General features: G+C 37.0%; 2 protein-coding genes across 3 annotated transcripts in view; one reads left to right on the forward strand and one right to left on the reverse strand.

Moving 5' to 3' along the window:
• Positions 1-10921: 10921 nt before the first annotated feature.
• Positions 10922-16766, reverse strand: LOC117989516 (persulfide dioxygenase ETHE1, mitochondrial). Its single transcript, XM_069503742.1, has 6 exons — positions 16459-16766; positions 16012-16132; positions 14582-14726; positions 13402-13616; positions 12837-13107; positions 10922-12284 (listed from the first exon to the last, which is right to left on the reverse strand). Exons 1-6 carry the CDS (start codon positions 16464-16466, stop codon positions 12244-12246), a joined length of 801 nt encoding a protein of 266 aa, XP_069359843.1. The 5' UTR covers positions 16467-16766; the 3' UTR covers positions 10922-12243.
• A 5382-nt stretch (positions 16767-22148) lies between these two features.
• The window catches only part of mlt (tubulin folding cofactor E like protein mlt), a 53072-nt gene continuing 47837 nt past the window's right edge, over positions 22149-27383 (forward strand). The window contains exon 1 of one of the 2 annotated variants that reach the window (XM_069503840.1): positions 22149-22565. The gene's annotated coding sequence lies outside the window, so the exon portion shown is untranslated. The remainder of the gene's footprint in view (positions 22566-27383) is intronic. The other variant, XM_069503839.1, reaches the window with a different exon arrangement.

Consider the following 27383-nt stretch of genomic DNA (forward strand, 5'->3'; position numbering starts at 1 on the left):
AATTTATTAAAATGATGACTCATAAGTACATTTACCCTATTTGCTCGGCATTTGCGACTCCCTCTATAATCATGTGATAAAGATCCCCTTGTGAATTGTACCTACCACTAGGGGCAAATGTAAAACTTTGGTCGAAACATCGAAAGGACAGTTTTCTCAAACTATTCTCTGAAAAAGTCACGGGCATATTGCAATTTTAGGGATCCGTACCCGAAACCGCCAATCGGTGCCGACAGCGAGCTGTATCTCGTGGACCATAATAGGTAGAGATCTGAAATTTTCACAGAATGTGTAATTTTATTGCCGCTATAACAACAAATACTAAAAATTTCAAAATTACCGCCATGACAATTAAAAAAAAATTGAAAATGGTTATTTGCTGTAAGATGTTACGGAACACTTCCTGTCATTTCTTATACTATGGTACGGACCCTTCCTGTGCGAGTCCAATTCGCACTTGATCAATTTTTCTGAGATCATCAACTACCCACGTACGTTTTAATTTTTTGCGAAAGTGTGTGTGACTGTCTGTTTGTTGGCTTTTCACGGTCCATCCGTTTAACCTATTTTGGCAGCTTGCATTCCGGGGATGGACATAGGATACTTTATCCCGGAAAATCAAAGAGTTTCCACGTGATTGAAGGACAAAAGCGTGAAAATGGATGCCAAATGCCAGGAACCATTTGTTTTCCTGGAATAAAAAGTAGGTCATGTCACTTTCCAGGGTTTTAAATAACCATGCAAAAAATCACGTCGGTCCGTTGTTGCTCCATTGCGACGTGATTGAAGAACAAACCAATACACCAAAAACAAACAGACCTGTATATTTTATACTAAGTACCTTATTCCCGCGACTTTGTCCGCATAGACTATACAAATTTCAATTCTCACAACCCTTGATTGTAATGATTCGTGACTTCGTTCGCACGGTCGTAATGGCTTTAGTATAGTGATGGGTAATCAAAAAAAGAAAGTGCTTATAGAAAGAAAGAAAATGTCAAAGAAAGGCTATATTAGATATTAGTGCAAGAGCTAGAGATAGCAGTCACATGTAGTCACAAAGGCCAGGAATCTATGTAGTCTACTATATCGCCTTTGTCCGCCCTTTGTGTCCCCTCGACGGCGGCAGGTCATTAACTTTACAATTAACCCTTATCTGGCGGGCTCTTAGGAAGAATACATTTAATATAACTGTGCAGTCTGATAAATATATATTTTAATGGTTAACATACACCCTTATAAGTGAAGTTTTAATTAGGATTTAGTCGAGTTGGTACTTTCGAGAAAAAAACGTCCCAGATTGAGATATTTTTCATATTATCTCCAAGAAAAGTGCACCTAGGTAATTCTTCATGTTCATCATATTCAATGTTTTTATTTTGATGTCCTCCCTGGCCCAGCGCTGTGATTTAATAGGAGTTCGATTTCTTGCATGGACAATTTGGAATCTTTTAAATTGTCTCTTGTCTGGTGATGAATTTGGCTATGGCTACTGTAGCCGGCCGCCAAGCACTTTAGCGTTCCGGTACGATGTCTCGTAAAAACTAAAAACCGATTAGACTGCATCGTTGCTTATCACCATAAATTGCAGTCGAGAGCTTATAAAATTAATAAAAATAACGATAATCGGATTTTTCCCGTGATACTTGTGTCTTGCCAAACTTCACACTTCAACGAGGAGTTATTTCGTTTATTGATTTGCAAGTGTAAAATATGATGATTAAATGGCCGCATTTTTTTAAATTGCGTTGGACTTTTTTTTAAATCCAAGGGTCTGTAAACCTTAAATGTTTTTGCTATTGGATTATTTTAACTTGATAACTTTACAGTCCACCAGATCCTGAGAAAAAGGGCCTTGATAGACAGACAGACAGATAGATGGACAACCTACTGATCCTATTAGAGTTCCTCTGTCTCTTTTTAGGGTTCCGTACCTCAAAAGGAAAAACGGAACCCTTATAGGATCACTTTGTTGTCTGTCTGTCTGTGTGTCAAGAAACCTACAGGGTACTTCCCGTTGACCTAGAATCATGAAATTTGGCAAGTAGGCAGATCTTATAGCTGATATTTGGGGAAAAATCTGAAAACCGTGAATTTAGGGTTAGATCACACAAAAAAATTAAATTGTGGTCATGAACTAATAATTAGTATTTTCAACTTTCGAAGAGAGTGACTATATCAAGTGGGGTATCATATGAAAGGTCTTTACCTGTACATTCTAAAACAGATTTTTGTTTATTTTTATGCATCATAGTTATTGAATTATCGTGCAAAATGTCGAAAAAATACGACTGTAGTACGGAACCCTCATTGCGCGAGCCTGACTCGCACTTGGCCGGTTTTTTAGGTAGGTACAGAATCCTGAAAACGCTTTCAAACTTTACCAATTCAAGTGTAGAACAGAATTTCTAATTCTACACCACGCTCTGAAACCTTATTTACGTTTTTACAAAGTCATTCCACGATCACTATCTATTAATCCATATACTCGTAACAGACTAGGTAATGTACTCACGTGATTTAGATGTAAGTTTACTGTAAAAGAAAATGCTGAATAATAGTTTTAATTTACTTTAAATGAGCCAACGATGTCGAGGGAACACAAAGGCTACAAAGTCACGAGATAGCAGTCTTGGTAAAGCTATACCTACCTATATCTAGCTAGACGTAGTCTTGGTAAAGCTAGATACCCAGAGAGAGATCTAATGTTATTTTCTGATATTACAACACAAACGAGTTGCAGTTTGTAGTGGAGGTACTGTGGGATATGACGTTACAGTCCACACCCGGATTGTCAATAGCTAGCCAAATCGGGTCATTACACACGGTGAGCATACGGGTTAATATCCCGTTATAGAAACGAAGCTGTAATTTTTAACAGTCAATTAGGTAAATAGGTACCTACTGTCATTAGGTATAGATAGTAAAATTATTCATTAATAATTGCGAAATTAAAATCAGTGGCATTGAATATTTGACTTCAATTCAAAGGCTCTTTAGGTCCATTTTACTTTGATTTTATTGTGTTTCGACTCTCGAATTCTAGCAAAGTTTGGTGAAACGTAAAATCTTATACTACGGGTACAGTCAACAAATCAGATGCACTATTATGCTTGCGGTAATAGGAACATTGTAATCCCGTATATTTTCAACGGAGCGCTGCAGTTAGATAGTGTACGCAGTGTTGTCTAGATTGTAGAATGTTCCAGATATTTGCATGCACGGCGAGCGACGAACACCCCATCCAGACGGTCCGGTATATGAACAGTTGCGCAGACATTTTTCATTTGGAAAAATGGTATATTACTTCTGAGTACTTAATGTGTGTTCAGTGCCTATAGCTAGCACGTTTACCCTGAATTATGTGTTTATCATTTTTTTAACATAAGTGAAACTTTATCGATCTTTGGTTGTTTTACATGGAGCAACATACGACAGTGCGGCATGCGGCATGCTACAAAGAAAATCAATTTGTCGGAGAAAGCAGCATGCGGCAGATGGCACTGTCTGATAGTAGGCATGGTTCCGTGATGTCACCTGAAGGTTCCTGGCTGAAAATCAGCGCTGTATGCTTTTGTGTATTATGTTGAGCATTCTGAGGATAGCATTTATATTTATAGGATAGCTGGAAGCTTTCTTCGGGTTCGGGCCACACATGACACAGTTTATTCCAGAGCTAATCTGCTCAATTGGAGGAAGCGCTGGGATAACTAACTTTTAGTATAACTATGATGTGTGGCACAATTTAGGAAATAAACGTTTCTCTTTCTCCCTTTATTTCTTTTAGATTAAAAATCTCTCTGGGTACCTTGCTACCTCGGTACACGACAAGTCTTGTCTCGTGTCTGCGATCGCCCTAACTACTTTATTATTGAGGCTGTGCTGAACGTGCGGCGCCTTATGCGAATTCTATGGGACCGAACCAATCGCCTATTGATGTCTTCTACGTTGGTAACGTCTGGACTCTGGAACGCTAGACCAGTGATTGTCAAAGTGTACATACTACTACCTACAAATACTATTGCGAGACATTTTGTATTCGAGGCTACTAAGTGCTATCGTCTCTAGGGTATTCTTGTTCGCTATCCATTCGTAGGTAAATTTTATCGCCTAAAGCAGTTAAGTACCAAACACAAATTAGGTAAGTATCTACCTACTGTTTTGTGGTTTTGGTGTGATCGACCTATTGTGCAGATAGATTTTAATAAACCATCCATCCAACAAAACCACACTAATAAATTTTCTAAAACACAACGTACGAGTACGTTGCACTCTGACACAGGAGCATCCTCATGTTTCTCAATCAGGAAAGGGAAACGGCACGCTAAACTTCTGAATTTTCAGAAGTGGCAGAGCGCTCGTTATTTTTGTCGTAGAACCGACGCGACGCGACGGCTAAAAAGTCAATTCAAGAGTCAAATAATTGAATGGAAGTTTCTGTAGTCAATTATATCAATAGGTACCTTCCCAGTATTTACAGAATAACAAGTACATGAGATGGCAATCGGGGTATGAGGCGAGGGTACACCCGCACGTCATCCACGCTATTTCGCACCGGGAAAGCGCGTTGGCTGTGCGGGTTTGCGGGCACCTCACCCCGAACACCATGTCGACCTGCCGTATACTATTATGTAGACTGATGTACTTAGGTTATTTATCTGTAAAATAGGTACATAATATCACGTGATGCACCAGTTTGGGAAGTGCTAGAATTCCGATCCTAAGCTTTTACCTTAATTACCATCTATAATAACTAGTGATGAAGATTGATTTGGATGACGATTGATTTGGATGACGATTGATTTGGATGACGATTGGAGTAACAGTGACAAATTAGTTCAATAGGAAGTGTTGTATGATATTTATTTTGTAGTATTTACTTAGTTAAATAAATAAGGATTACTAGATGATGTTCGCGACTTTTTCCGCGTGGATTTGGGTTTAGTTTAATTCCCACGGCAACATTTTGATTTTCCGGGATAAAAAGTAGCATGTTTCTGGGGTGCAAGCTATCTCTGTACTAAATAGATGACGCCTGCGACTCCGTCAACGTGGATTCAGATTTGTAAAATCCCGTGGGATCTCTTTATTTTCCAGATCAAAAAGTAGCCTAGATGTCCGTCCCCAGAGTACAAATATAGCTTGTATCCCGGTGACGAATATACTTAGACTCATTATATAAGTCATACTTTAGACTAAATTTTATCCCGACAAATCAGAGTTTATACGGGATTTTTTGAGAAACCTGAATCCACACGGGTAAAGTCGCGCATCATGTTGTCTCTCATAAAAAAAGGCTTCTAGAAAGATGTGTAACCTATACTAGGTACATAAGCCACTGCCATCGATCTGGTAGTTTCGCAACAATGCGGGTAAAGACGCGGGCAGTCTGCCAGTATGACACATTGAATGGCCTTTGAGAGCTGCAACGTCACACGAGTCCACGAGATTCAGTAACTCCTTAGATAAATTATGTATCTACTTGCCAACCGACTTGTTTTAAAAACTTAAAGTGCTAATTTTTATTAGAGTCAAGTGTGCCCCCCCCTCTCCCCGTCTATCAGCCAAATGGTAGTATATAGGAACGTGAAAATATTCACAGCAGTAGTATATATAATCAATTTTAAAGGAAAACTATCATGGCTAAGTAGGGTTCACGGGTTAAGGCAATGACATTCTAATAATGTCATTGGATTAAGGAGTTATATCTGTTTTTCGAGGTTAATTATTGTACGTAAATATTATGAGTTGCATATTAATGTACCTATATTATAGTTTTATTGTATCTATTGTATTTGTGATTAAATTGTGATCACGGAACCCTACACTGCGCGTGCCCGCCACGCACTTGGTCGGTTTTTATTCTGTACTATAGCTGATGCCCGCGACTTCGTACGCGTGGATTTAGGATTTTAAAATTCCTGTGGGAACTCTTAAATTTTCCGGGATAAAAAGTAGCCTATGTCCTTCCCCAGATCGCAAGCTACCTCTGTACCAAATTTCGTCAAAATCAGTTGAACGGTTGAGCCGTGAAAAGCTAGCAGACAGACAGACAGACAGACCGACACCAAAGGTATTGATTGATATTGACTACAGAAAATTCTATTCAATTATTTGACTTTTGACTTGACTTTTTAGCCGTCGCGTCGGTTCTACGACAAAAACATCATGCGCTTTGCCACTTCCGAAACTTCAGAAGTTTAGCTTGCTATTAATTTCCCTTGTGCAATGTCGGGAACTTCATTGATTTCCTCCTTACCAGAGGGCATTACTCTTATTAATTAAGTAACATGAGTGTACAAAAATATTGGCCTTTATTTCGTGTTTCGGCCCCTGCTTGTCCCCCAAGGGTGCTTGGGTCCTGGGGCCCATGAACAAGACCTAACTCGGACGAGCTAGAGATAGGGTCGCACTAACAACCATTCGAAGAGGAAAGGAGTAAGATTATAATCACGCTGTTGGGCAGGAATATTTCGCGTTGCGCATCGCGCTGAAGTTGATTAAATAAACTTGTGTTGTGCATACGGCGTCCGTAGCACGGAATCGATACAACCTCAATTAACTGATCGCTTGCTGACACTATGAAAAACCCTTAGGGCCAGTTACACTGGAGCAGTATATGTAATGTACCTTAAAATTTTAACCACCGAAAAAGTAATTAAGGGCAATTTCTGTGATGGCACCTCATTTGACTATCAATTCGGTACTTACCTATGCCCTATTCAAAACCTATATCAGCTAAAATTACAAAGCTGATATAAAGGTTTTGAGTTAAATCGTACCTAGGTCCTCCTAATATAAAGTTTAAGGGTGTCTGGTAGGGGGTTGCCACGACACTAAGAGCGGTCACGCACTCATCCGATCCGAGTCCTTGAAAATACTGATATAAAAACTGGACCGAACTCGGATATTGCTTACGCTAAATACGCACTAATCCGATCTCTGATCATAATCTAAGCTAATCAGTGGACATATCTAAGTCATACGTCCGATTTCTATCCGACGCACATCCGAGATATTCCCACGAATGACGGAGAGAACTCGGATGACGGAAGTCTGAGCTGCTTAATGCGTAAGCTACCATACAAATAGTTCTATGATTACTTCGGAACGTATTTTCACGGATTCGGTTCGGATGCAGTGCGTAATCGCCCTAAGTGTCTGGCAATGCATGACATGATTTCTAATATTATTCCGAAGAAAATATAAAAAAACAGACTTGTTTTTAATACTTTGACGTAAGATTTTTTACCTGTTATCTCCCAAAGCCACCATGATCCAAACAAACATCCAAACAAACGTTCCTCCCAGTGTTGGGGACAATACGCAGAGAAACTTTCAGGTTTTATAAAAATACTAGCTTATGCTCGCGACTTCGTCCGCGTGGACTACAAATTTCAAACCCCTATTTTCCCCCCTTAAGGATTGAATTTTCAATCCTTTCTTAGCGGATGCCTACGTCATGATAACTATCTGCATGCCAAATTTCAGCCCGATCCGTCCAGTAGTTTGAGCTGTGCGTTGATAGATCAGTCAGTCAGTCAGTCAGTTACCTTTTTGTTTTATATATTTAGATTAGATGATGCCCGCGACTTCGTCCGCGTGGATTTAGGTTTTTTAAGATCCCGTGGGAACTCTTCAATTTTTCGGGATAAAAAGTAGCCTATGGCCTTCCCCGGGATATAAGCTAACTCTGTACCATCATTTCCACCATTTCATCTAAATCAGTTGAACGGTTGGGCCGTGAAAAGCTAGCAGACAGACAGACAGACACACTTTCGCATCTATAATATTAGTATGGATAACGAAGGTCTGGCACGCGCTGGCGCCCTCTCTATATGCACAAACAAGACACAAGAAAAATACGCGTCCTTACGTTTTTCGCTCGCGGAATTCCGTTAGACCAGTCCCTAATACGGAATACCGTGTCAGTTCGGAACAATTTTGAAAGCTTTTACCTAGTTACCGCACAAACAAGAAACCCATTAATAATTCTTCTTTTGTGTTTCCACAAGTGCTAATGCGTCGCCCGCCCCCGGGGATGTGACGATCGCTTTGCGAAATGTCAAACTGTCAAACAGAACCCCCATGATGTTGTGGTAAAATAAACATGGCTTAATTTCTTTTCAAACATCCCTACTTCACATTGTTATGCCTGAGAGTTCTTCATAATGTTCATCAAAGGTGTTTGAAGTCTGCCAATCCGCACTTGGCCAGCGAATAGCTATGCCCAAATCCTTCTCATTCTGAGAGGAGACCCGTTCTCAGTAGTTAATCGATGGGTTGGGTTAATCATGATGATGATGACACTTAATATTAAAAATGCAATAGGGTGTCTGTCTTGCATTTCACGGCCCATCTATTCAACCGATTTCGACGAAGTTTGGTACAGAGATAGCTTGCATCCCGGGGATGGGCTTATTTTAAGGACGTATGAGATGCTATATACTTTCGCAGTTTGAAAGCACACCTACAACTGCGGACTGCCTTAACTTTGATCAAAATCAGTTCACTAGATTCCAAGACACTACAGAGTACAGCCCCACCTGATTTTCCTTCCGAAACCGAGGGCAAAAACTAGTATATTATCTCAGAATGAGAAGGTTTATGACCATAGTCCACCACGCTTAGGATTAGCTGCCAAGTTAGGATTGGCAGACACACGACGAACATTATGGAGAAGTCTCAGGCATGCAGGTTTCCTTACTCCTTCATCGTTATTGCAAGTGATATTTAAATACCTACTTAAAAAACGCACATATAGTCCGAAAAGTTAGAGGTGCGTGCCTGGATCGAACCCCCGACTTCCCGAATAGGATGCTAACATATTAATTCTTAACCACTAGGCTAAAAACTAGTTTGCATCGAATAACTACTAAGAAATTGAAACTACAAAGTTTCTGCAGTACCTAACTAGCAAAGCAAGTACCAAACGCTCAAGGCAGCATTAATAATTCCCTTTTCATGTCCAAGGCAGTGTTAACTTAGCCCTGACTCTCAAGTCCCCGGCCCCAAGGTTCCTCGGGCATATACGTCTACGCTCTTGCCAAATGTCAAACTTGAAAGTAAAACCGGGGAAGTCACCTTGAAAGAATTTAACCTATCCAAATTCCAAATCACTAACCTTAGATTAACTATATAATAATTAATCTACGTCACTATAACTACCTACCCAAGTCCCAACCCAATGGCGTCTCAGCGCATAATGGCCTTTTCACAAAATACCATTTCTCTTATCGTCCTTTAATTTGTCCTTTCTCAATATTATGACGTCCTTTTCATAAATGTCCTTTAATCCCCACAACTTAGGAGTTCAGAATCTTGGAGCAACTGGATTGAAGAGTTTGAGCTTGAAATTCTATAATGAAGTCCCCATGGGATTTTTATAAACCTAAACTGAATCCTCGCGGACGAAGTCGCAGGCATGTAAAAAGTTATAAATACCTAAGTACGTGATGCCCGAAACTTCTTCCGCGTGGATTAAGGTGTTTAAAAATCCTTTGGGAACTCTTTATTTTCCGGGATAAAAAGTAGGTAGGTAACCTGTATCCGTTCCCGGGATGTAAGCGATCTCTGTATTATACCCCTCAAACTGTGAAAAGGTAACAAACAGACACACTTTGGCATTTATAATATTAGTATGGGCATCAACTTACGTAAAAATAGTTCAAATTGATCGGGAAAATGTGGGGAAAAAAATGTGAAAAAAATGCCTCTAGCGACACCTATCGTAATAAGATGGCAACTACCAAGTAACGAACCTTACAATATGATGAAACAAATCAGTTCAGCCAACATCAGAGGTGTTAGAAAAACCTTCTGAGATTTAACACAGATGGCGGCACATGCCATCTTGGGCTACTGCAGATTATAGCTGGTGTAGTACGCGACAATTCCAGATGGCAATCGTGCTGAGGTCGCCCCGCACGTGTGTGTTGGGCGCTTCTGGGCGTCCGTCCCCACCCCGATTGCCATCTGGACTTGTCTTGAGAGCGCTATACTAACTTCTCCGCGCAATGAAGTTAGGTATAGTGCTCTCTCTGTTTTTGTATGGGATTAGGTAGAGAGAGCGCTATCAACTTAACTCCTTGCGTATAAATATGTTAAGCTGCTGTCCTATATCTATTACAGTTCTTGCAATTCACGAAGGCGAGTGAACTTTATTTGTGGTTACATCGTATACACGGACATTGCGTAAGTGTGCGTGCATGTCGAACCGCGCGAATCAGCTGTCAATGTCATATCAATTTCTGCAAGTGTCAGTATACAAAACTGGCATATGTTGACATGCTGAGTATTTACACTGTGCAAGTTACAGACCTAACTTCTGCAAGTTTTATTGCTGGTGAACGCCAGTGATTATGACTACCAATCAGAACATGTGGATACGGTAGGCTGGTATTAACACTGGAATTCATAGTCAAGATGGGGGCGTCTTTAGGGGACCGTTCAGATGGAATTCAGGGGATCATCATGGCGTCTGAATGGTCCCCTAAAGAAGCCCCTATCTTGACTATAAATTCCAGTGTACAGTACGCGGCAGAAAATAATGTACATCGCCCTTTAGAATGAAATTTCGGCTTTGTCTCTGTTACTCATACCTATATGACGTTTTGTCGGTCTCAACGACAGTGATTGTGCTCTACAAATTTGCTATCTCCTTCTAAAGGTCGATATTCATTACTTTCGGCCTCGTACTGTAAGAAACTTATCTACATATGGCTAGGCCTAGCTAATCTAGCTATGTCACAGAAAGTTGTATGTATGTAGGTATATTCTGTTATGTATGTTATAATAAGTTGATTTGTTTGGACGAAATAGGTACGGAAGACCAAAATTGTTATATTCACGAACGTGGCACATCTAAACCCAATTTTTTTCCAAAGTTTTGGGATATAAGTTATTATTAAAACTACAGGTATATTTTCAACAATAATTTACTAAACAAAATTAAAATATTAAATAATGACATAAAAAAGAACACAAAGTAAACATTTTCATATAAAAACCCCTCTAATTTTTAGTTCCAATTATTCTTATTCTAATTAACAATTAAAATAAATAACTCTACTTATATAAAAACATGTTTTCTTAAAATTAAGTACATTAAAATATTTTTTCTGTAATTTCAATTATCACAGAAACGCTATCAAAGTCAGTCAATTTATTCAGAAACAAACAAATAGGTCCAACAGCCGTACTTAGAGTCGCTTAATCGTTACTTAAGTTTAGTTAATACGAGACAGAGCTATTATCTCTCACATAAATCTCTCTCGTTTTAACTCAATCTTAAGTAACGATTAGCAACTCTGAGTGCGGCTGTAATTATGAGTTGAGATCTGTGTTTTTGGTTTCACATTTTTTTCATTGATTTTTGGCTTTCTCTTTACCGGACTTGATTTTTGCATTGTCATTTAGTTACATAAGTTTACGAATTTTATAGATAAATAGGCATTTTGTATTTTTTTTGTGTAACGCCTGAACAAAAACATAAGGCAATGTTTTGGTGTTAGCCATTGATTTCAAATATTAAAAATATATAATTGAACTACATAAAAAATAACAAAAAAAATTAGATGTCTCGTTTCTGTCGGGTCTGGGTTTTTTTTTTCTATGGGGCGTTACCCTTCTCCTTTCATCCCGATCAGTGCAGTAGTTTGAGCTGTGCGTTGATAGATCTGTCAGTCTGTCAGCTCTTTCGTTTATAAATTTAGATAAGCCCATATGTACTTATTTTTCAAAATGTAAATTTATTATTTAAGTTATTTAGATTTAATTACAAAATGCAGATTTTTTTCACTAGGATTATTATAGACTTGTAAATTGTAGTAGTCTATTTGAAACAAAACCAAAATTTTATTGGTTTGTTTTTCTTTCGTAAATCCATAAGCCAATTTTATTTATAAATAATATTATCTCTTTCATAAAGCAACTTCCAGGAATAGCACTAGAATAATTAGATTTGTTAATTTAGTCTATAATCTGTCAATTTACTTTAGTTTTAGTATAAACTAAACTAAAATGACACGATATTATGTTGATTTATTTGCTATCCCTTTTATAATGCTCCCCAGGGAGAAGGATAGCGCTAGAATTAGACCTGTCAATTTAGTTGAGTTTAGAGATTGTGTACAACACAATTAGCCACAGATTATCATCGTCATCATGACCAACCCATCGGCGGCTCACTACAGAGCACAGGTCTCCTCTCAGAGTGAGAAGGGTCTAGGCACAGTGCCTAGTTTAATACAGTCCACATACTCTATTCGCAGGTACTGCTTTATCTGAAAACAGAAAAAAATTAATTTAACTAATTTTAATTTTATTTTATTTAAGTATCATAGGAAAATCAACAGCGAAATATTACAATAAGTTTCTTAGATTATGACCAATTAGAGGTTTTCTCGAAAAAATTAACAATTTGTGAGAGCGAGTTAAAATTAATTCATGGTTAAGATACAGAGGAACAAAAAAACAAACATTGATTAAGTACATGACATATCAAAACTAGATGAAGAAAATAACTTTGACTAATATTCCCCTTTCCCTTCCAACTAAGCGTACAGCTTGTGCTAGGAGTAGGTACCAGCAAAACCGTGCCGCCAAGCGATTTAAGCGTTTCGGTACGATGCCGTGTAGAAACCAAAGGTGTGTCAGTTTAATGAAAACTGCCATACCCCTTCCAGATTAGCCCGCTTCCATATTAGACTGCATCATCATTCATCACCTACCACCAGGTGAGAGTGCAGTCAAGGGCTAACTTGTATCTAAATAAATAAATAAAATGTGTGTAATATGAAAAAGAGAAATAATACAAAAATAATTCTATAACATACCAATCATTTTAGGGTACGGCAAATTCAAATTCTCCATAATATCAATGAAATCCTTCAACGATTTGGTCAACCTCGGGTTATACTTCTTCTCCTCGGCTACGGTGGTGGCGGTTTGGCCCCTATAGTCGTGAGCAGGGTAAAGCGTGTAGCTGTCGGGCAATGTGAATATGTTCTCGTGAACCGATTTGTACAGGGTTTCTGATGACCCTTCCTGGAAATCGGTTCGACCACAGCCTCTTATAAGCAGCGTATCGCCTGTGAATGCAATACCCTGAAATATAAAAAATATATTTGAAAACTTTTCAAGTTTTATTTTCCGTAAAAATAAGTTGTAAAGTTACACTTTGGGCCTAAATACTGTGAATAATTTTACTTCAATCTTTTTTTCCTGCAATATTTATAGAGAAAAGCTTATGAGTTATTACAAAATAATCCAAGATTTTATGGTTTGGAATTTAAGAGATCAGTTTAGATAAAGTAGTGTATGAATCTCTACATAAAACCGTTTTAAAACTACTATTAGCACACCGATTTTCTCCATTACAGCACAGGAAAAAATAATCACCCGTTCGTGCGAGATGTAAGTCAAGCATCCATTGGTATGTCCAGGGGTGGCTGTAGCCAGCAACTGATGGCATCCGAAGCAGACCAGGTCGCCGTCCAACAGGTGCATGTCAGCCTGAGCGCCGGACGCTTTGCCGATCACACTCTTGGTGCCGGGCAGGAGGGCTTTCAGTTTGCCCGTGCCCGTTATGTGGTCTGCGTGCATGTGTGTGTTCACTGGAATTTCACAAACAATATTTTAAACAGATCGTATTCACACACATTCGGCCCGCACGTTGTACACATTCTGGTGTTCTTATGAGGGACTATCACTACCCATATCACTACCCATATTATAAATGCAAAAGTGTGTTTGTTTGTTGGTTTGTCCTTCAATCACGTCGCAACGGAGCAACGGATCGACGTGATTTTTTGCATAGGTATAGTTAAAGACCTGGAGAGTGCCATAGGATGGTCATAGGCTACGTTTTATCCCGGAAAATCAAAGAGTTCCTACGGGAATTACAAACCTAATTCCACGCGGACGAAGTCGCGGGCATCAGCTAGTCTAAATATATAAAACGAAAAGGTGACTGACTGACTGACTGACTGACAGATCTATCTATGCACAGATCAAACTAAGACGGATTGAGGTGAAATTTGGCATGCAGATAGAGCTATTATGACGTAGACATACACTAAGGATTTTTGAAAATTCAACCCCTAAGGTAAAATAGGGGTTCGAAGTTTGAGTAGTCCACGCGGACGAAATTGCGGGCATACGCTAGTTATTTATGTACCAGGAAAATGGCTACCGAAATCAAAGTGGTTTCACATAAAATGTATGCGGGTGTCTGTTTTCAATCAAAGCATTAGTGCAATATTAGAATAATCTTCGACCGAAATAATCATAAAGATCCTTGGAATATTTCAAAATCCAAGTATGTAATTTTATACGTATAGATGACTAGCTGATGCCCGCGACCTGGTCCGCGTGGATTTAGGTTTTAAAAATACTGTGGGACCTCTTTAATTTTCCGGGATAAAAGTATCCTATGTCACTCTCCAGTTCTTTAACTATACTCATGCAAAAAAATACAGCAATCCATTGCTCCGTTGCGACGTGATTGAAGGACAAACCAAACAAATCAACAAACCAGTTATAGTGATAGTGATTGAATTTAATAAACATCTGCACTCACTTGCATAAAGTAATTTGAACCCAAGTTCCTTTATCAATGCAGCATCTCTCTCAGCGTGCTCCAACACTGGGTCTATCAACACTGCTTCCCGAGTCTTCATGTCACCCAGCAAGTATGTGTATGTGCTGCTCACTGTGTCAAATAACTGGAACAAAGAAACACATTTTTAGTGTTCCACCTCAAAAGGAAAAAAGGAACCCTTATAGGATCACTTTGTTGTCTGTCTGTCTGTCTGTCTGTCTGTCCGTCGTGTCTGTCAAGAAAACAGTAGGTTAACTCAGTTAGCTGTGCTAGGCTTTTGGAAATTCCACAGACAGGTTCAGGCCCTATCTGTCGCTCCCTGGCACCTCGCTTTGCGAGTTCGTCGGGTTTTTAATTGCCTTTGATTCCCGCATGCCCTGCAGGAACCCAACATTAAACTCTATGCATTCGTTGTGCTGCAGTATTTTCATAGAAACATAACTACAAATTGATTTCAATGGCACCTTGGTAATAAAGTAACATACTAATTATTGTTGTTATCACTTCATGACGTTATTTCTTATCACACAAACAATAGGTACTTAACAGGATAAAATATAATATTTATGCTTTTTATTTTCAATGCCAGGTGCTTGTCTTTGTCTATAAATAATCTTATCTGACGTTCGATGATAATGCATTCTAACTGGGAAAATAAATGCAGTTTAATAAATACACATCCTTAATGTTTCTATGCAGTATCTTACTGGAATTATAAATTGCTTGACAGCACAGCTTTACCAGTTCCTTTTGGAAGGATTTTCCTTCTAATATTATAAAATGAGAAAAGGTTTGTTTGTTCTTCAATCATGTATCATTTTCATTAATAAGCAATGAAGAAACAGATTAATGTGGTTTTTTTTGTATGGATATACTTCGACATGGAGTGACATAAAGCCTACTTTTTATCCCAGAAAATCAAAGAGTTCCAGGGGATTTTTAAAAATCAATAGGTACATATTGCAGACAATTTTAGTTACGGGCATCATTTAGTGCAAAATAAATCAAACTTATTGTTTCACAATTCATTAGTTTCTTCATCATCATGACTACTGAGCTCGGGTCTCCTATCAGAATGAGACGGATTTAGGCCATATCCGTATGCCACGCTAGCCCAATGTGGATCGACTGACTTCACAAACCTTTGAGAATATTATGGAGAACTCTTAGGCATGCAGGTTCCCTCACAATATTTTGCTGAACCCTTAAAGGCCCTTTTTCACAGCCTATCCCTTCAACCGATTTTGACAAAATTTAGTACAAATATATCTTGCATCCCGGGGACAGACATAGGCTACTTTTTATCCGGGAAAATTGAAGAATTCCCACGGGAAACGTAAATTCATGCAGGTGAATTTGTGGGCATCACCTAGTAAACAAATAAAATTTAAAACAAAACAGTTTCTAACCTGTCTAAAAAAGAAGCTAGTTCCCTTCTCCATCCCGGTAGACATTAACCTCACATTCCCCGCATTGGACGCCACCAGCCTCCCAGCAATCTTCACAGTATGTGATAGTCTCCACAGCATCCTGACAATGATAAAGGTAATTATTGCACAATGAAACACCTTGTTACATAAAGGATTAACTTATAACTGTTTGCTCAGATGACTGACTGTATGTAAACTGTCATTGTTTTGCTATGGCTTATACATATTATTATATGCTTTTGGTTACTCACTGAAGTGTTAGTAAATACACAATAAGTGTTATACATACATCCATACAGAAACACACACACATTAAAACAGATAGGCAGTGTAAAGGTAGCACACAGACAATATAGCTGTTCGCATTTATATTATTAGTATGGATTACTTAGGTTACTTATGCTACAGTAGAAAGTAAAAACATACCTGACCATTGTTGTCAACTGTTCGTTTGAAAATGATGATTTATTTTAAGTTTTAGATTCTGATAATATTATCTTTACAATTAAGATTTTATCATCCTATATCAGCTAACCTAGCTTGCAGATAAAAAGTACCTACTGCAATTACTTACACACTAGATACTAATCTTAAACATTTTGTAACAATCAATTATTAGGTATAATGCATAGACCTATAAATGTATAATGTTAACAATTTAATTATTTACAATTAATAATTTTACAAACTAACAAAAGCAACTTTGTTTTGGTTCTTGCTCTATGGGTTCTTGAACTGAATTGTTTGTCAAAATCAAATGACATTAGAAATTTGACATATCAAACGATGCGTTCATAGTCCATGTACTTAAGGGGAGGCTTGTATCGAAATATGGACTATTCGAATAATTCGAGTGCATTATCTCAGTTCCAGTTTTTTTTGTATTACGATATTACGACTTTTTAAGCGCTAGAATCTTCTTTTTTAGCACTATAACATTACAAGACCCAGCTGCCCTAACATTGAAGCATAGATTGAAGCAACCTTTTTGTACACCAACACCAATTTTTGGGCTTTTCACTTTGAATGTCTAGTCGACAATAATTTTGACAAATATTTCAAAATGTAGAAAAAGTGTGTGTAGAAATAATTTATTATAAATTCAAATAAAATTACAGTAATTATAATGGTACCTAACTAGTAACTACACCTAAAATAAAATAAAATTATTTGTAATTTTTTTTAATAAATGCATTGATGAAGGTAAGTTTCTAGATCCTAATTTTAAGGATCAAAATATGCTTGATCTTTGGATTTGAAGTCTCTCTCAACTTTCTTACCACTTCACTTAATTCAAATACTTAACTACCTTCCCAAAAAAAACGTCCATGTGAATTCTGTTAAAGAAGGTTTTGTATTAATTTATGTGTCACACTGGCTGTCTATTTTATTCTAATTCTTTTTAAAATTGGAATGTCACTCTAACATGTCCTATAATAAAAATATGTTTTCTCAAAGTATATTATTTATTTAATTGAATTTTATCGATCCTAAAACGGACTCTAATATGGTAGCAGATCGAAAATAAATTCAAGAATTATTTTAGAGCAGAGATAAGCTATAATTTCTATTTTCTTTAAAAATTCTAACAAGATTTATCAAAATGTCGTCTTCATGGAATTCATCCACGAGCTTCAAAATTGATATTGGTCGTTTAGAAGGAAAGGAAAATTGGACAACATGGCGCTGCAAGGTACTGTTAATGCTAAGAGGTACTGGCGGATGCTTAGATGCGATAAATGGCAATCTAAACAAACCAAAGGAACCGGATAGCACAGCATCAGCAGAAGTTTTTGATTCTTATCAAAAAGCTCTGAGAACATACAATGAGATAAACAATACTGCAATGTTCATTTTAATGGCTAATATGTCAGATGCTACTCTACAAAAAGTGATGAGATTCACAAATGCTAAACAGGTTTGGGAAGAATTGCACACTCTGTTTGATGGTACATCTGAAGATAAAAGCTATACACTATGCTACAGTTTCTTCGGCTATCGTAAAGATCCTTCTCATGACATGTCAATGCATATATCTAAATTGAAAAATATATGGCATGAATTGAAAGTAGAACTACAAAAATCTGAAAAAGATGATCTTCAAGATAAAGAAAAATATGACCTTCCAGAGATTTTACTCATCTGCAAGATCTTAGAAACTTTACCTGATGACAGCTATTTTCCATTTAAATCTAGTTGGATGCTTATGTCTAAAAAGGATCGTAATATTGATAATTTGACAGCTCAAATTTGCGCTTATGAACGATCGCTTACAAATAAAGAAGAAAATACTGAAGCACTAGTTGTACATAGTAAAATGAATAAAAAGAAAAAATGTGGTTATTGCGGCCTTACTGGACACAAAGTCAAAAGCTGTTATAAGTGGATATCGGATGGTAAACCTCCTAAGCCACAAAATCCATCAACAAGTAAAGCTAAAGATGCCAACTTTACACTTTCACTAATGCAGATTGAAACGAATGAAACAGTAAATGTAATTGAAAGAGATGATGAGAATTGGTATGTCGACAATGGTGCAACTAGCCATGTCTCTTGTTGCAATGACATATTTTCTACATTTCAATATTTTACTAATAACCAATCGGTTACAATTGCAAATGGCGCTAAAATACAAGCTATCGGTAAAGGTACAGTTGATATAATAGCAGACGTTCATGGACAGCAAGAATATATAAGGCTTTGTGACGTATGGTATGTACCTGAAATAAAAAGAAATTTATTTTCTGTTCTTGCCGCACAAGACAAACTAGAGGACAGTGTCTTTATATCTGAAAGAGAATCGTGTATGTTGAAAGTAAAAGGAAAAATTAATTTAATTGGAAAACGCGTTAAAAATGGAGGTCTGTATAAGTTAAATATACAAGCAATTAAAAGACAAACTCCTGAATTGAACACTGTATCTAATGATAATATCCTACAACTGTATCACGAACGATTTTGTCACCAGAATAAAAGACATGTAAAACTTTTGTTAGAAAAGGAACTTGGTATCAAAGTAAAACTCGATTCTCAATTATGCACAGGATGTGTCTATGGTAAAACACACAGATGTAAATTTGGAACAAGAGAAAGAGCTAAAGTACCAGGAGAGATTATACATACTGATGTGTGTGGTCCGTTCCCAAATTCTTTCAGTAAATTTCGCTATTTTGTACTTTTTAAAGATGATTACAGCAAGTATCGTCAAATTTATTTTATCAAAAACAAGTTTGAAGTTAAAGATAAGCTTGTACAGATGATTAATGAAACAAAGACTGCTGGTCATGTAATAAAAACAATTCTCAGCGATAATGGTGGAGAATTTCATAACGAGGCTGTAGAAAATATTTTAAAGTCTCATGGTATTCAGCAAAGATTGATAATGCCATATACACCAGAGCAAAATGGGTGTTGTGAAAGAGATAACAGAACTTTAGTTGAGGCTGCTCGTACTATGATGCATGCTCATGAAGAACTTCCACTTGCTTGTTGGTCAGAGCTTGTCAACACTGCTGCTTATGTTCTGAACAGAACTGGACCGACTTCTACAGAAGGTAAATCACCATTTGAGTTATGGTTTGGACAAAAACCATCCATTAAACATTTAAGGATAATTGGTAGTGAATGTTACGCTCACGTTCCAAAACAAAAGCGAACAAAACTCTCCAAGAAAGCCGATAAATGTATTCTCATTGGTTATGATGGTAATGATGGTTACAGATTATTGGGCTGTGATAATAACGGCAATGTTAAATTAATCAGATCGAGGGATGTAACATTTAATGAGTCGATTATTAGATCAATTGAATTAGATTCAGATGCAACTGAAGCAGATGAACAAAGTATAGAAATTCACTTCCCTAAGACTAATGAAAATCATCCAATGTTCGATGCAAGGGAGGATGTATTACAAGATGATGCTGTTTCTAGTATGCCTCAAACATTGAATGCTCCAGATTCAAGCTCACATGAAGTAATTCCCACTTCGTCGACTAATGGAAATGAAATCATCAGTCAAAATGAAGACGAGTCTAATGAATCATATGTTACTCCTAATTCCTCTGATTCTGAGGATGAAGAAATTCCTGAAACAAGAACTCTTCGAGATAGATCTATACTAAGACCACCAGTGCGATTCGATGACTATTTTATATCTACTGTTGTAAATGATTTAGGCGAACCTGAAACATATAAACAAGCTATAAATAGTTCTGAAAAAGCTGAATGGTTGAAAGCTATGGAAAGTGAGCTAAATTCTCTGAAAGAGAATAAAACTTGGATACTTGTGGATAAACCGAAAGACAGAAAGCTTATTTCTTGTAAATGGATCTATAAAAAGAAGACCAATGCTGATGGAAGCCTCGACAAATATAAAGCTAGACTTGTAGCAAGAGGTTATACTCAGGAGAAGGGAATTGATTATGAGGAAACATTTAGCCCTGTTGCTAGAATGTCAACTATTAGGTCAATTTTAAGCATCGCTGCAAACGAAGGACTATCTCTCTTACAGTTTGATGTAACAACTGCCTTTTTGAATGGTTTATTAGAAGAAGATATCTATATGAAACAACCAGAAGGCTATAGTGATGGCACAAATAAAGTCTGTAAATTGAAGAGAAGTCTATACGGACTTAAACAGGCTCCCAGATGTTGGAACAAATGTATTGTCGACTATCTGAAAAATATTGGCTTTAAACAATGTGACACAGATCCATGTTTGTTTATTAGAAATCGACGAGGCAATAAAATTATTCTAGCGCTCTATGTTGATGATGGACTTGTTGCATCAACAAATCAGAAAGATTCTGAGAAGTTTATAGCTGAATTGAGAAGTAGGTTCAAGATAACCACTAAACCAGCTAATTACTTTCTTGGTTTAGAACTTTCTAGTGATAAAGATGGTGGAATTGTAGTTTCACAAAAGCATTATGCTCAAAAGCTACTAGAACGCTTTGGGATGAGTGACTGTAAAGCAGTCAATACTCCAATTATTAAAGAAGCTCAAACAGATTCTGAAAAGGAGAATGATGTTAAGTTTCCTTATAGAGAAGCTGTTGGTGCATTAGCATACTTGATGACAGCAAGCAGACCAGATATATCGTACGCTGTAAGTTTTGTATCCAGGTCACTTGCTAATCCCACTACAGAAGATGTACAAAAGGTCAAGCGCATTTTTCGTTACATCAAAGGAACAATAGATTTTGGAATTGTATATAAGAAAGATTACAAGTCTGGAATCTTAGAATGTTATAGTGACGCAGATCACGGTGGAGATCCAAACACAGGACGCTCTACATCTGGAATTCTGTGTATGTATGCTGGAGGAGTAATTGCTTGGGCAAGTCGGAAGCAAACATCAGTAGCAATTTCGAGTACTGAAGCGGAGCTCGTAGCAGCTAGTGAAGCAGCTCGTGAAATTGTATGGCTTAAGAGACTGTTTAATGAAGTTACCAAATTAAAAGAAATTCCCAAGCTGCAAATTGATAATGATGCAGCTATAAAAATTTCTCAAAATCCAGAGCTTCATCGACGTACGAAACATATTGCTTTAAGACATTTTTATGTCAGAGAATTAGTTTCAGAAAATGATCTTGAAGTCAAATATGTTCCCACAGAATATCAATGTGCAGATATTCTAACTAAGCCTATCCATAAGCCTAGACTTATGTTTATTTGTAAGTTAATCGGCTTGGTGACATAAATTTCTCAAAACGGGAGGATGTTAAAGAAGGTTTTGTATTAATTTATGTGTCACACTGGCTGTCTATTTTATTCTAATTCTTTTTAAAATTGGAATGTCACTCTAACATGTCCTATAATAAAAATATGTTTTCTCAAAGTATATTATTTATTTAATTGAATTTTATCGATCCTAAAACGGACTCTAATAAATTCTACACGAAGTCTGTTTGCTGTTTTGAAATTCCCTCCGATTCAACAGGAAATGTGTTGGAAAATCTAATTTATCTGCTGTCTCTTTTTTTCACGCCTTGTACAATTATTGTATCTATTGGCATCTCTTGCTTTTCACATAATACAACGTCATTGACCTATCCCTTCCCGCAACGCCCAGCCCCACGCTTCGCTGTCACGCACACAGCCTAGCATTATCAGTGTGTGAATGAAAACTGGTATTGCTATTGCGTCTGTGCAATGTATTGATGTAAACATTCTCTTGTCATTTTATTTCAGATTTCAGAGCGTTTAGAGGAGCGTATGGAAATCTTTAAAGGCGCTTCTGAAATCATGTAAACAGCTGATATATAGTTACACGAAAAACAATTCCATGTGTTTTCTTTGTGAAAGTGATCTCGAGTCTAAAACCTAAAACATCGTAAATTCCTCGTCTTTAAAGCACAAGTGCGGTAAAATTATTTGTTTACAAATTCTCGTGTTTTTGTCGTAATAAATTACCTATTTACTACGAAGATTTTTACGAGGACACCTTTATGTGTGAGCAACAGTTTAATTCATAATTCGAACAGGACTTTTTTAATGGAAAAATCCACTACGTTCTAGAAAAGGATACACTTGTGAGTACATTTTAATTTAATTACTTATATTTTGATTTTCTCAACTTAAGTAAATACCTACCTATATGTAAGTAAATATTATGCGATGGATAAGTACCTAACCTACTACTACCTAGGAAGGTATAGTCTTATATAGTATTTACCTACATTAGTAAATAGTAATTAAATTATTTTGTAAAATCCAGTTAAAAACAAGTTAGTTAGTAGTTAGCCACTAGTTTTACACGTAGATACAATATAATAATAGGTAGGTTCTATGTTCCGTTTTTCCAAAACAAAACGGACGGACTCGCAGCCGAGGCTTAGTAATAGGACCCCGCTGGCACCAATCGGCCACGAAACCCTAAAAAGATAATTTTAATCATAGAATAGATACGGAAGGTGCGATAATTCCATTTCAGCCATGACCTAGTTAAACCTATCCGATGATAGAATCACACGAGTAGAAATTCTACTTGTGTGCCTTAAATCGTAGTACCGAGAAATAACTGTAGTAGGTAGTAAATTAGTAGTGGTAAATTAAAACTACCTGACTATTCATAAGCACTTGTGAAAAGTTTACATAAATAAAAAAAACATTCTAAACATTCTATTCTATTCTAACATCAAAGAGATTTCCCAGTTCCCTATCTTTTTGTCTAAATAGGTACCTACCTAGTAATAAGTAATACCTTCGACTGCCAAAATAATATATTTAATAGACGTACCTATAGGTAATTTGTTATCAAAAAAGACTCAGCACTGCACCTCGGTTTTATTCCACTCCTGAGTCCTATTTTGTAGAGAGGTGTACAAAACAAACATACGAGTAATATCTTTTATGATGAATTAAAATAGGTTACCTACATGATACCTACTTAGTTTTAGTTGAATAATTATTTAAATTGTTTAAAATTATGACCTATTAGGTAGGTACATACCTAACAAATTAACGCATATATAAACTTTTATGCTAGATGCAGAGCGTAATATTCCCGCGCATTTCGTAATAATTCTCGTTCAAAAAAGATTCCGACGAATTGAGAACCTCCTCCTTTTTTTGAAGTCGGTTAAAAAGTAGAGAGCTGGCCTTGCTTGCCATTTCGAGCGGAATCCTTGCTCTATAGTACCGCAAAGTCGTATTTAATAACGACTTAGTATTTTAGGTATCCTAATAATCGTATGGTTTCATTGTTTACTTAATCAAAAAAACATTTATGGATTAAGTTTTAAAGTTTTCTAAAAAAAAACGTTTTTGTTTGAAACTGTTTTTTTTAATAAGTAAAATAGGTAACATGTCTTTGTATGGAAAAAGGCGGGGCCTCTAGATCTTCAGAGAAAAAAAGGAATCCTTATAGGATCACTTAATTGTCTGTTTGACTCTGTCGTGTCTGTCAAGATCCGTCAAGGAAATCGAAACGTTCCGTTGGCCTAGAATCATAAAATTTGGCAGATAGCAGTGTCTTATGAAAAATCCAAAAACTTGAATTTGCAGTTACACCACCACCACCACACACAAAACTGCTATTTCTTGTACGATGGTACGGACTACGGAACCGTTCTCGTGCGAGTCTGTTTAGTGTTTACTAACAATGCATGAATGATTTTCCTCTAGCCAGTCAGAATAAGTATAAATTAAACACAATCCACCTATAGATAAAATAAAGTCATATATTATTCATAGTGACGTGTAATTATAAGGTACCTACCTACTGTAATTCGTAGTCAGCTGATAAAGTCATGTTCAAAATACACCTTCAAAATATACTTGTGTAAGATTTGTATAGAACTCATGTCATTATAAGTATTCTATGCTCATTGGCTGCCTACTTTAAGATCTGCACTGTCTGGCGCACATCGACCGTCCGCCCGTCCGTTGTGCCAGATCCTTCTTTCCACGCACATGTAAACTGTGAAACCAACTCCCATGGGCGGTGTTCCCACTAGATTACAACATGGGGTTATTCAAGGGGCCGGGCGGACCAACAAATTCCTGAAAGGCCGGCAACGAATCAGCAGTTCCTCTGGTGCTGCAAATGTTCAAGGGCGGCGGTAATCGCTAAACATCAGGTGACCCGACCCGCCTGCTCGTTTGCTCGCTATTTCTATTTAAAAAAATCTACTTAATGCCTGCGAATTAGTCCGCGTGGATTTAGATATATTTTTAATCTCGTGGGAACTCTTGGAAATTCCGGGACAAAAAGGAGCTTATGTCACTATCCAGGTCTTCAACTAAAAAATAATATAAAAAATTAGATCAATCCTTGCTCCGTTGTGACGTGATTGAAGGACAAACCAAGAAACAGACACACTTGCGTAATCATAACATGGGTAGTGATGTTAATTACCAACTGATGAACAGGCCCTATAAGAATCCTTATGTTGGTAACAAATTCAAACAAATGCGCGTTAAAAATTATAAATCCCGCGTTTGAATACAAAAACATAATAAACAAGCGATAAAGCAAAGTGAAGATATCGTAAAATGGAGGAAACAATAAACTTATTTGCCTTAACTACTGCGCAATATTAACGCAACGCAACACCGTTCGTTCGCAAACAGTGTTTTTCTTTTTTTATAAGTCGGCGAAGGACACTGGGATTTGGTCACGCGTTTTTATAATCGAGCACGTGCGATTAGCGGAGACGTAAAAAAAACCGGCCAAGTGCGAGTCAGGCTCGCGCAATGAGGGTTCCGTACTACAGTCGTATTTTTTCGACATTTTGCACGATAATTCAAAAACTATGATGCATAAAAATAAATAAAAATCTGTTTTAGAATGTACAGGAAGACCTTTCATATGATACCCCCACTTGTATACATTGTATACTATGTACATAGTCACTCACTTCGAAAGTTGAAAATACTAATTATTAGTTCATGACCACAATTTAATGTTTTTTGTGTGATGTAACCCTAAATTCACGGTTTTCAGATTTTTCCCCAGATGTCAGCTATAAGATCTCCCTACCTGCCAAATTTCATGATTCTAGGTCAACGGGATAAGTACCCTGTAGGTTTCTTGACAGACAGACAACAAAGTGATGCTATAAGGGTTCCGTTTTTCCTTTTGAGGTACGGAACCCTAAAAAACTAATTGTACTTAGTACTTCAGTAGTTTTTTTTAGTCAGAACGCTTTGTGAAAACATTAGTAGGGTAACTGCCTACCTAAATTTTCAGGGTTCCATAGTTCATATACCCGAAGGGTGCCAATGTGACCCTTTTACTAAGCCTCCGCTGTCCGTCCGTCTATCAGCGGACTGTATCTCATGAACAGTAAGAAAATTGGAATTTTCGAAGAGTGTGTATGTCGCAGGGAAATGGTATAAACCGAGATTTCTCCATCTCTCAAGGATATGGCCAAACCCCGCGAGATGTTAAATCGACAACTCAAGTAGTCTATGCACTAAACAAATCTAGTGATAGGATAATATTATTACCTACAACAGCAAGTTCCCTGCTTGAGTTATAAAAGTCTAAAGTACGGTGGAATACCTTTGCCTTTTCGAAGTAAACAAAAGAAACAACAATATTTTAACTTTATTTATTTTTTGTTAAGTGTTAATTATGCCCACCCACACCCCACACAAAGCGTGGATTGACGAGCTTTAATGCAATGTGATTTGTCAGACATATTGAACCCATTTTTTATAAGTTCAATAGCCTTATTAAGGCAGCTCAGTTCGGTGCTTTCTTCATACAAACGTAGGAGGGAAAATACAACAATATTCGATATTGTACGCACAAAACTAAGAATTATATCGATTTATCTCGTCATTATCTAGGTTCAATGATATCTAAAACATTGAAAAAAATATTGATTTAAAAGTTACGAGCCTCAAAAGATTCCTATTTTAACACTAAATCTATGACAACTTTGGGCGTAAATAAATAAGATTAGGGATATGAAAATCCTAAAACAATTTATCATTACACGTAGTTTATTTATTCATTAGTTGAAATAACTTTACTTTGCAAACCTAAATTCAGTAGTTTTTTCTCAAAAATACTTTTCCCAAACTACTGTTCAACCCTTTTCAAGCGCTAGATTTCGGCTAAAATCATCATGCTTCTCACCCCAAAACATTAGACACCGCGCGGGTGGCGGAGGGAAGGGCCAGCCCAGCGGCGCGCGGCTGCGCGTGTAATATTGTGGTTTCTATGACGACAACTGTTGTTATTAATATGTTTTCAAAAACAAAAGTCGTAATGATTTTATAAAATTAATTTTTATTCAGTGGCTATGCAAATGTGTAGAAGATTGAGCAGAGCAGAGTCAATAAGTCCTTCAAATACTTATTGCATTTTGTACATTGACCTCTGGAATTTGAAATTTGGACACCAATTTTATTCATTGGTTTATTGACCTGACTTTGTTGTTGAGGTCCTAGTAGGGATTACTCGTGTGGTCCTAGTACAATAGGTAAGTAACTTTGTTTAGTTATTTATTTTATCTAATTTTAAAAAAACCGGCCAAGTGCGAGTTGCTCGCGCACCAAGGGTTCCGTACTCAGGTATTTTTTTGACATTTTGCTCCATAAATCAAAAACTATTATGCATAAAAATAAATAAAAATGTGTTTTAGAATACACAAGTAAAGCCCTTTCATATAATACCCCACTTGGTATACTTATCATACATTGAAAATTGAAAATACTAATTATTTTTTCATTAACACACTTTAATTTTTTTTTGTAAGTTGTAATCACAAATCTATGGTTTTCGGATTTATTCCTTTACTTGTGCTCTAAGACCTACGTACCTACTAAATTTCATGATTCTGGGTCAACGGGAAGTATCCTATAGGTTTGTGTGACAGATACGACACAGACGGAGA

The sequence above is a fragment of the Maniola hyperantus genome, chromosome 16 (assembly GCF_902806685.2).
Source record: "Maniola hyperantus chromosome 16, iAphHyp1.2, whole genome shotgun sequence".
In the NCBI taxonomy this organism is placed as follows: Eukaryota; Metazoa; Arthropoda; class Insecta; order Lepidoptera; family Nymphalidae; genus Maniola; species Maniola hyperantus.